This window comes from Boleophthalmus pectinirostris, unplaced genomic scaffold (assembly GCF_026225935.1).
Source record: "Boleophthalmus pectinirostris isolate CB_2022bp ecotype Guang Dong unplaced genomic scaffold, ASM2622593v1 HiC_scaffold_18, whole genome shotgun sequence".
Lineage (NCBI taxonomy): Eukaryota > Metazoa > Chordata > Actinopteri > Gobiiformes > Gobiidae > Boleophthalmus > Boleophthalmus pectinirostris.
Window position 1 is genome coordinate 22,802,492 of NW_026571133.1, and position 9,078 is coordinate 22,811,569.

General features: G+C 41.3%; 2 protein-coding genes across 3 annotated transcripts; one reads left to right on the top strand and one right to left on the bottom strand.

The window, feature by feature from the left end:
• The first annotated feature begins 215 nt into the window (after nucleotides 1–215).
• Nucleotides 216–4,949, top strand: skp2 (S-phase kinase-associated protein 2, E3 ubiquitin protein ligase). Its single transcript, XM_020926730.2, has 10 exons — nucleotides 216–380; nucleotides 883–1,133; nucleotides 2,776–2,887; nucleotides 2,958–3,101; nucleotides 3,223–3,357; nucleotides 3,430–3,528; nucleotides 3,606–3,733; nucleotides 3,817–3,868; nucleotides 3,955–4,062; nucleotides 4,153–4,949. The coding sequence occupies exons 1-10, from the start codon at nucleotides 337–339 to the stop codon at nucleotides 4,370–4,372; spliced, it is 1,293 nt and encodes a 430-aa protein (XP_020782389.1). The 5' UTR covers nucleotides 216–336; the 3' UTR covers nucleotides 4,373–4,949.
• A 56-nt stretch (nucleotides 4,950–5,005) lies between these two features.
• On the bottom strand, nucleotides 5,006–8,702 carry nadk2 (NAD kinase 2, mitochondrial). Of its 2 annotated transcripts, none has more exons than XM_055153240.1 (12): nucleotides 7,940–8,702; nucleotides 7,762–7,850; nucleotides 7,589–7,677; nucleotides 7,338–7,419; nucleotides 7,107–7,190; nucleotides 6,662–6,801; nucleotides 6,487–6,580; nucleotides 6,191–6,325; nucleotides 6,057–6,112; nucleotides 5,928–5,981; nucleotides 5,722–5,845; nucleotides 5,006–5,648 (listed from the first exon to the last, which is right to left on the bottom strand). In XM_055153240.1, the coding sequence occupies exons 1-12, from the start codon at nucleotides 8,192–8,194 to the stop codon at nucleotides 5,510–5,512; spliced, it is 1,341 nt and encodes a 446-aa protein (XP_055009215.1). In that variant the 5' UTR covers nucleotides 8,195–8,702; the 3' UTR covers nucleotides 5,006–5,509. The 2 variants fall into 2 exon arrangements, with proteins under 2 accessions (XP_055009215.1, XP_020782425.1); XM_020926766.2 differs by having other exon boundaries at nucleotides 6,191–6,286; nucleotides 7,940–8,701.
• Between the last annotated feature and the right edge of the window lie 376 nt (nucleotides 8,703–9,078).

The following is a 9,078-nucleotide window of genomic DNA, read 5'->3' on the forward strand; positions in this document are numbered from 1 at the left end:
CAAATACTGTGTTTTAGTTAAAGGATGAAGTTAACTTGAATATTATACTTAAGTACATTATTTATGGACACTCGGGGACAGCAGCGTAGCGTGGATGGACCATGGGATGGACAGTAGTGATCCAGTCCACCATAGACCGCATGTCATTATACCATGGGTGTATGTGGATTATACAGTGTCCATGTTCAAGAGCTAAGAGGAAGAGATTCTGACGCAGACTCGGATGTGACGTGTGGTTAGGCGCTGGCGGCCTGGCGCTCAGTTTAAAGAGTCTGGTGGAGCCTAACGTTTGGATGGTTTGTGAAAGCAGCGGGTGTCCTGTGTGGGAAACTAAACATGAGTGTAAAAAAAACTAAATCCGTGAACATGTCGAGGAATAGGTATGTTATGCATGCTTCTTAGTGTGGTAGACTGCTTGCTTTTTTAGTATTCTGGGTTCTGCACCCACGACTTCCTTTTATTCGCTTGTTCCTATACAAAAATACTTACTATAATAGATGAAGCAAACAAAACTGATCGTATTATATGGAACCATTCTCCATTATTGTATTCTGGCTGATCCATTCGTAAAAAAGCAGGATTTCTTATGTAGATCATAAGCGCGCTTTCTATCAGCTAGCGTTTTGTGGCTACGTTTCGGATGTTTGTGTATCTTGGAAATTAGGACTCTATCAGTCTGTGTGATTAGAAATTATTGTCCACTGTTTGCTTTTTGCAGATGTACTCTTAAATTACGGGGTTTGTGATAATTTTGGTTCGATTTTAGGCAGTTTGCGCCGCCACCTAACATGTGGAGGACTGTTCAATATGGCGGGCACACGGTTGCACTCTTTGCATCCAAGCTATAATTTTACTGAGAAAAAAAGTTGTGTTTCTTTACAGTATGCCACTGCGGGATATGCCCCTTTTAAGCGTTCAGGGATCTTTGTTACATCTGACTAAGAGGGGCAATAAACGAAAGTCCATGGGCTGCAACAGCGACGGCCTGGAGGTGGAGTGTACCCCCACAGACTGCATCCAGCACTGCTCCCCCCTCCGCAAACACCAGCGGCTGCTCACCAGGGGCAAGGAGAATGAAGACAACCAGTTTGTCATCGCAAGGAGACCCAGAAGGAATAGGGAGATTTTATCTGGTAATTGCATGAAAATGACAGTAAGTATACTGCTCAAAACAATTAAAGGAGCAGTTTGAAAACACATCACACACATTTTATAGACACCCTGAAAATCAAAGTGAAATAATTATATGGCTGGACAAAAATTAATTCTGCAACTGAAAATGCTTCTCAATATCTTGTGTAGCCCCCACGTGCTTGTATGCATGTTTGGGGCGGCATTAGCTCAGTTGGTAGAGCATTTTGCCCACTGATCTGAAGGTTGGAGGTTCGAATCCAGCTCTCAACATAAACATCACAGGTTGAGCAGTCAGACCCACTGACCCACAGGTTGGCTGGTGTGATTCCAGCTCCCACAGATGAATGCTGCCGTTGTGTCCTTGGGCAAGACGCTTAACCCACCTTGCCCACAGTGTTTGCGTACACTGGTATGTGAATGTGTGTGTGAATGGGTTAGTGGTTCCTTGTTGTAAAGCACTTTGAGTGCCTTGAAGGTGGAAAAGCGCTATAGAAAAATGTGACCATTACCATTTGACAACGTTGTGGCATGCTCCTTCTGAGACAGTCGATAGTGCCTTGTGGGCTGTTCCAAACATAATGTCCCAGAGGTGTTCTATCGGGTTTGAGTCAGTGATCGTCAGGGCCATTCAGTTGTATCAATCCCTTCATCCTTCAGGTACTGCTTGCATACTCTTGCCAGATCAGGCTGGGCATTGTCCTGCATCAGGAGGAACCCAGGACTTACTGCACCAACGTAGGGTCTGATAATGGGATCAAGTATTTCATCTCGATACCTAGTCAAACTGCTGTTTTCTATCCTGAAGACGTCTGTGTATCCCTTCATGGATATGCCTCCGCAGACCATCACTGACCCACCACCAAATCGCTCATGCACTCAGCATAGCGTTCTCCTTGTCTTCTCCAGACTCTTTCATGTCTATCACAGGTGCTCAAGGTGAACCTGCTCTCATCTGTGAAAAGCACTGTTTGATTGTTTAGGCAGAGACATTCACACCAGCACCCTGCTGGAGGTCATTCTGTAGGGCATGGGCAGTGCTCAACCTGTTCCCCCTTGCTCAAAGGAGCAGATATGGGTAATGCTGATGGTTTGAAGACCTTCTACGGCCCTGTCCAGCTCTCCTAGAGCCCACTGCCTGTCTCCTGAAATCTTCATGTTCTCGAGATTTGTGCTGGGAGACACATTTAAATTTTCTTGCAACAGCATGTCCGGATATGCTATCCTGGAGAAGCTGGACAGTCTGTGGAACTTCTGGTGGGTTAAGAAAAGACCTCATGCTCCCAGTAGTGATAATCACTTTAGCCAAAGCAGCACTAGGGGAAAACCAGCCAAAAAAGACCGAAGAGGGAGAAATTTGAAATGACCTCCACATGCAAAATCAGTCCTGTTTTAGGGGCTGTCTCATTGCTGCCACTCTAGTGCACCTGTTGTTAATTTCCATTAAAAGATGTGGTATCCTTGCTTTCCTAAGACATTGCCCTGTCCATATTTGTGTAGAGGTCCAACATATTTTTTCACACTGAGGTCTGATGTGTTTTCAAAGTGTTCCTTTAATTGTTTTGAGCAGTATGTAATATATATGTTAATATATAAGATGTTCCTTTCCTGATACTTGCTACCAATTCACTGACATTTTGACAGGCCTTTCATGGGATCACCTACCCGATGAGCTTCTTCTGAAGATCTTCTTCTACCTTCCTCTGCAGGAGCTTCTCAAGATGGCTTCTGTCTGCAAACGGTGGCACCGCTTGGTGTATGTATTTAGGATTGAGCTCCCTGAAGTCTACTTTACTGCATTGACTGAACCTCTGATCTCCTCCTAGGTTTGATGAATCTCTGTGGCACAGTGTGGATTTGGAGGGTCTTGCTCACATGGGCCCTGCTCTGCAGCACATCCTGAAGACCGGAGTCCGCAGACTGCGCTGCCCACGTGCCTTTGTAGAAGAGCTGCAATTCACAAGCAGTAGGTGAGATACATCAACTCAATAACTTGCGCTAAAACGCTTGTGGTTATATGTAGACATTTAACTGTAAAAAACATTTCTACTGAAGAATGATAATTCTGTGTTTGTTTTTTCGCTGCTCCAGACCATTACAAGTGATTCAGATGGATCTGTCTAGTTCCATTATTCCGGTAGCCGCTTTGGAGGGTATCATTGCAAGTTGTACACAACTACAGAATTTGAGTTTAGAGGGACTACAGCTGTCTGATGCAATCATTCAGTAAGAACAACCACACTACCTCAGTTATATAAAAATATATTCTTTTCTGTCTCATGCCCTTGTGTTTTCCAGCTCATTGGCCAAAAATGACAACCTTGAACAACTGAACATATGTGGATGCTCTGGTTTTTCTTCTGGTGCCTTAGAGGAGATGCTCAAAACATGCCAAAGGTCTTTGTCATTATTTTTAATGATTAACATAACTCTTGATTTGTCCTCATTATTTTCTTAAACCGTTTATATTGCAGGATATTACAATTGAATATATCATGGTGCGACTTCACAAGTGATCATGTAAAAAGTGTGGTTCACAGTGTAAGTGCCTGTGTTACTCACCTGAACCTCAGTGGTTACAGAGAGAATATGACTCTTGATGGTGGGTACCCCGTGTTTGTTTATAATTAATAATTCCATTTAGAGACATGATTACATGAAGCTAATTAAATTTAATTTTTCTAGATATTAAAGTGCTGGTGTCAAGATGCCAAAAGATTCACATTTTAGACTTAAGGTAAGGTCATTTTTAAACAAAATATATCCAAATATCGCCTTCAATGTTTGACGGACTTGAGTGATCCTTCCTAAACTGGGTTGCAGTGATAGCACTCTTCTGATGGTGGACAGTTTTCCAGTACTGGCTCAGCTCAAACACCTGCTGCATTTGTCATTGAGTCGCTGCTATCACATCCACCCAGCTGCTCTGAGGTAATCCCAAGAAACTATTGTTACAACATATTTCATGGATTTTAATATTTCTCATATCATATAATGTTTACACATGTATTATGTCTGCAGTGATTTGGCCAAAAAAATCCCATCGCTTGTTAAGCTTGACGTTTTTGGCCTCATCAATGATAGCCACTTGCCTGCACTAAAAAAAGAAATGCCACACATCTCCATCAACTCCAGGCTGTTCTCGACAATCGCCCGACCAACTCCAGCTGGGAGAGCTGTAGGTCACTATAGTGACTGTAGCATGTGGAACCAGAAATGCCGACTTAGGGTTAGACTGTGATCAAAGTTAGTGTTTTTAATATGAGATTGCCCGTGCACAGTGGAGGAGCAGTGTTTCTGTGGTTCTTGCTGCTATTGGTTTAATTATGAATTTGGAAAACGGCACTAAATGGCAGAGTGACACTCGCAAGTGCTGACTATTTCCAGCCTTTAGAGTTTTTCTTTTTACATAGGAAGGTTTTTTTGTGTTTACTACAGTTCTAGTTGGAATGTTAGAAAAATTTTTTTAAAGTCTGTTGGGTTCTAATAATGTCCTTAAGTGAAATGAGTAAATTTTACATTGTCCAGGAGTGTTACAACTTGTTATAAAAAATATTTAAAATTAAGTTACAGAGAGCCAAATATTCAATGGTGAATGCTCATTCAGTGCTTTTCTATAAGGCATTGGTGCATAATGTGAGTGTGAGATCTGTACCAACAGTTGCAATTTTAATCAGTATTAGGGTAATTATTTTTATCCGGAGGTTTTTTTTTTCTATGCCCATAATGTGTAAATTTGTATGAGTTTTTTCCAAACCATCAAATGAATTGTGGAAGATTACCAAGTCTTTGAAATAAAGTTCAAACTTGCATTAACATTACTGAACCTTTTAAGTTGATGGTAAAAATGTATTTCCAGAAACTGACTCATGACTATTTGCATTTATTTTTATTAGCTTCATCAAAGTTGCTAAACATCCAGCTGTCAAAACATGCCACAATTTTAAAAAGGTTGCCCGTTGTGCAAATTTGACCTAATCCATAAATGGCAAGAGAAGTTGCTTCCATTCTCTAGCATTTTCAACCACCAACAATATGTATAAATATCTTTCAAAAATATAGGCAACTAAGAAATAGACACCATCTAATATTAATGCCTTTTTCACAAACATTCCACTTGCACACAAAAAATTCTGAAACTTTCCCACCAATCCCAATTTTAAATAATTTTTGGCAAAATACTTTCATGGAAAATAATACCTAAAGGAAAAAAACTTTCATAATGCTGCTATCTACTCATTTAATCACCAGACCATGTTTTTTTCTGTACTGTGCAAGTTCGACTAAACCACATGATTGCAAAATAACCTTGTGTTTGTGATGGATAAATCCGAGATGAGGCTAAAACTAGTCCACATCCTCAAAGTTCTATAGTGCATTAGTTTTCCAAAAGTACAGTCCGAAGCTGATCCTCATCACTCAAACTTATGGTAGCAATGGCGCCATCGTTAAACTCAAAAGAAGTCCCGCCATCAACCACCATGCAAGCATCCCAGCAACGAGATCGAACACATACTCTAAAAGGGAAAGAAAATAATTTAATATTTTCATTATATTTAGGTTTGTTGGCTTTAGAACTTTGTCACTGACTTGCTGGCAAAGCCCCTCTGCCGACTACTGGAGAAAACTCTGTTCACAATGGGCTCTCTGATGCTGAACAATAATTGCCTGTCCTCAGGGCTGAACACCAGAGATTCATTGTAGGCTTCAGTAACTTTGAACAACCAAATAAGCACAGTCAATACATTTGCAAACATTAACTAGTGTACTAGCGGACACAAAATTATTTAATTTACCCTTTTCAATAATTTCATGATTTAGGTGGAATTCCAGATGAGCCTGTGCCTTCCCTGTAAAAGCACACATTGTGTCAACTTGTTTGTAGAAAATAAATAATTATTAAGAATTAAAATTAAATGGCTGACCAATTTTCAAAACTTCCTCCACAGCTTGTTCAGCCAACTTGTTAATGTTGTATGACCTAAGAATCAGAGTTCACTACCAGTATAGAACAATATGCGAGAGCTTATTTTTGGTACTGTATAAAATAAGCAGTTACCATGCTTTGGAGCCAGTGCCCGTGCAGACGCTGAGGCCAGAACTCTTCTGCTTCTCCCAAGGCCCATCGTCCACAGAGATCTCATAGTAGGAAGCCCTATGAAGTAAGAGTTTAACATGACGTTTTAACTTCACCCTGTGATGGACAGAGATTCATGCGATGAGCGATCGGCAGAAGGATAAGGGGATCATGCTTTAGTGAAGGGACATATAGATGGTTTTAATATGCCCATGCATGCACATTTTACAATGATACACTTACTACAAACACTAAAACAATGTTAGAAAGAAATATACCTGGAGGACAGAGACTCTCCAATGAAGATTTCATTGAGGCTTCTGACTGGAAGGAGGCATGGCTGTGAGAAGCGCTCAGGTAGCACCCCTGTGCCTGAATTAAAATATAATTCATACACCAAAAAGGAACAAGACACTCCCAGCAATGAAACAGAAGACAAATGTTAAGATGTACCACTTTGGCCATCAGGTGTTGTGTTGCGGTGAGCCTGGCTGTGCTGCTCCAAGCTCAGCTGCTGTTCATGGAGATCTACAGGTGTTGGGTTGATTCCTGTGCCTTCAAGATGAAGTCGAATTCTTTGGCGCCACAGCCATCTAGAACAGCAATACAGAAAACAAATTAAACAAACAAAAACTATAAAGCTGCTGTCCAATTTTACAAGTAACACTGAAATCCATCTATGAAACTTATATGATGCTTTCAAATAAAATATTTACTTTAGTAGTTGGTCTGATATATTACATAAAAGCAATTAGCGTTGCTTAAATCTGGGATAATATTTTCTGTGTGGATCTTTAAGATATAAAACTGGAAGCAAGATGGTTAAAATAGTTTGACTGCTCAGGGCCGGTAAATCCACCTAACAATCATACCTGAAGTCGCAGTCTAACAAACATACCTGAAATCTCCCCGAAACAGTTTCTGCAGAGCCTCAGGAAAGGTATGAGTGTAGCGAACGGGCAAACACAGGTGACCTTCTGACCTTTAGTCAGAAAAGACAGGGATGAGTAGAATGTTAAAACACTGCAGTATATGGTGCAGAGATTGGTGTAAAATAAACAGACATATGAATTCCTAATGTTCTATAGTTGACAGAAGGGGGCCAAATTTTGATAAATAGCATTAATACCTCTCAGGGTCTGTGTTAACTCCAACAACCGGTTTATCCTTGCTGAAAACCTTACTGGCAACAAGTAGCATTGTCCCATCACCTGACAAAACAAACTGCAGTTAGGTGCACTGTGTGCAAATACTATTGTTTCTTAAGCTATTGTTTATTTAACCTTTTTGTCTTCATGTGTATACTATTCTACTTTTAATTTGTAAGTGAAGATATTTCAGTTTATTCTGGTTAAATGGAAAGCAGAATGAAATTCTTACCTCCAGCTGATATGATTGCATCTGCCCATCGCACTACCTCTTCATTATATTCTCCTCTTTTTACCACTCTAACTTCAATACCCTCTCTCCTAAAAAATAGAGTACAAATACAGTATCAGTTTTGTAAGTAGTTTTACCTTTACCAAAATCATAGACTGCAAGGCGAGTCTTGCCTCAAACTCTTGACAATGTGCTCAACATTGTTGGTGTGGATGTTGTGTCTTTCCAGAAGGCCACTGTAGCTCGAACCCTTCAAAGCAAGCTACAACACAGAGAACCACATTTTAGGATTTTCAAAATTGCTTTACCATGGGGTGCACCCATGACATGTCATGCTTTCAAATGTCTTACCAGCTGTTTCAGATCCTCCTCTGATAGTCCAGCGTATCGGTATCTCTGCTGCTCAAATTCATAGCGTGTTGTCTTTGTTACCACGGCCACTTTTTCAGGTTTAAATCCAGTTCTAGGCTGGGACGAAGGCTTGAATGGGGAAGTGTGAAGCTGACGACGTGAGACTGCGTACAGCTGGGCAAAAGCACGGTGTCCGGTGCACATAAAGTTAACAACAGAGCGCCGAGGCATTCTCGGCATCAAAATTGCAAACATAAATTACTCAGTCTGCAATTTTTATGATTAAATCGAGCTTGCGCGTGTCATCCTATCCCACACAGTATCCGAAAAAACAAAACAAAAACTCATAGCCTGTCGAAGGTCAAGGAGTCTGAAAGCCCAAGTCTTCCACAATTTGTCATAAGCACGGGTTATTACATTGTGACATACATAAAACGACAGGGATGCAGGGTGTAATGTCACAACAATTCAACAAGTAAGTTATTTGGTCTTGTTAAGTCTAAGTGTTGCCATATAGCTAAAGTTGCTAGCAGCTTGCGCCAACTATTCACCAACTGTTTCCACAGGTCGACAAGGTCCAATTAGATTTTTCTCACCGTGAACAAGTCCTTATAAAAATCAGACTCTATTCAAGAACAAAAGCAATAACAGGTAAACAATAAACGTCTGAAATTAAAAGAGCAACTACACTGTGCCCCATGCGCCCCATGCAGCCGAACAGGCACGTAGCTCCACGTCCAACACTCCTCCAGTGACGTAAGACGTACTTCGTTCCAATAGGGTACGTCGTAAAACCTGCCCTCTTTGGCTGTGTCCCAATTCAAAGGGCTGCAGCCGAAGGCTGGGTCCTTCGTCGGCCGCGAAGGCTTCAACCCTTGAACTGGCCTCCGCGGACTGCCAGGCCGTTGCGGAAATGGGACAGGTCTAGCCCATGGATCTATTAAAATAATAATAATAATAATAGCCCTCGGAGCCGCTCCCCTGTCGCCCAGCAACCGAGGGACGCTGCTAGCGCTAATGCTAACACGCTCCGCGCAGATTACGCACACGGATCAGTAAAAAGAACACGCACAGGTCATCAAACTGTCGGATTTTGTGACCAAATTATTTTAATAATTCGCATCCGAATCTTAGGGCCA

What these genes read in the sequence shown, in the direction of transcription:
- skp2 (XM_020926730.2), top strand. Translation starts at nt 337, where the DNA reads ATGAGTGTAAAAAAAACTAAATCCGTGAACATGTCGAGGAATAG. An exon ending in AAACGGTGGCACCGCTTGGT is followed by an intron (nt 2,888 to 2,957) that starts GTATGTATTTAG and finishes ATCTCCTCCTAG; the next exon opens with GTTTGATGAATCTCTGTGGC. An exon ending in ATGCTCAAAACATGCCAAAG is followed by an intron (nt 3,529 to 3,605) that starts GTCTTTGTCATT and finishes TTTATATTGCAG; the next exon opens with GATATTACAATTGAATATAT.
- nadk2 (XM_055153240.1), bottom strand. Translation starts at nt 8,194, where the DNA reads ATGTTTGCAATTTTGATGCCGAGAATGCCTCGGCGCTCTGTTGTTAAC. An exon ending in GGCACTGGCTCCAAAGCATG is followed by an intron (nt 6,113 to 6,190) that starts GTAACTGCTTAT and finishes TCTGATTCTTAG; the next exon opens with GTCATACAACATTAACAAGT. An exon ending in TCATGAAATTATTGAAAAGG is followed by an intron (nt 5,846 to 5,927) that starts GTAAATTAAATA and finishes GGTTGTTCAAAG; the next exon opens with TTACTGAAGCCTACAATGAA.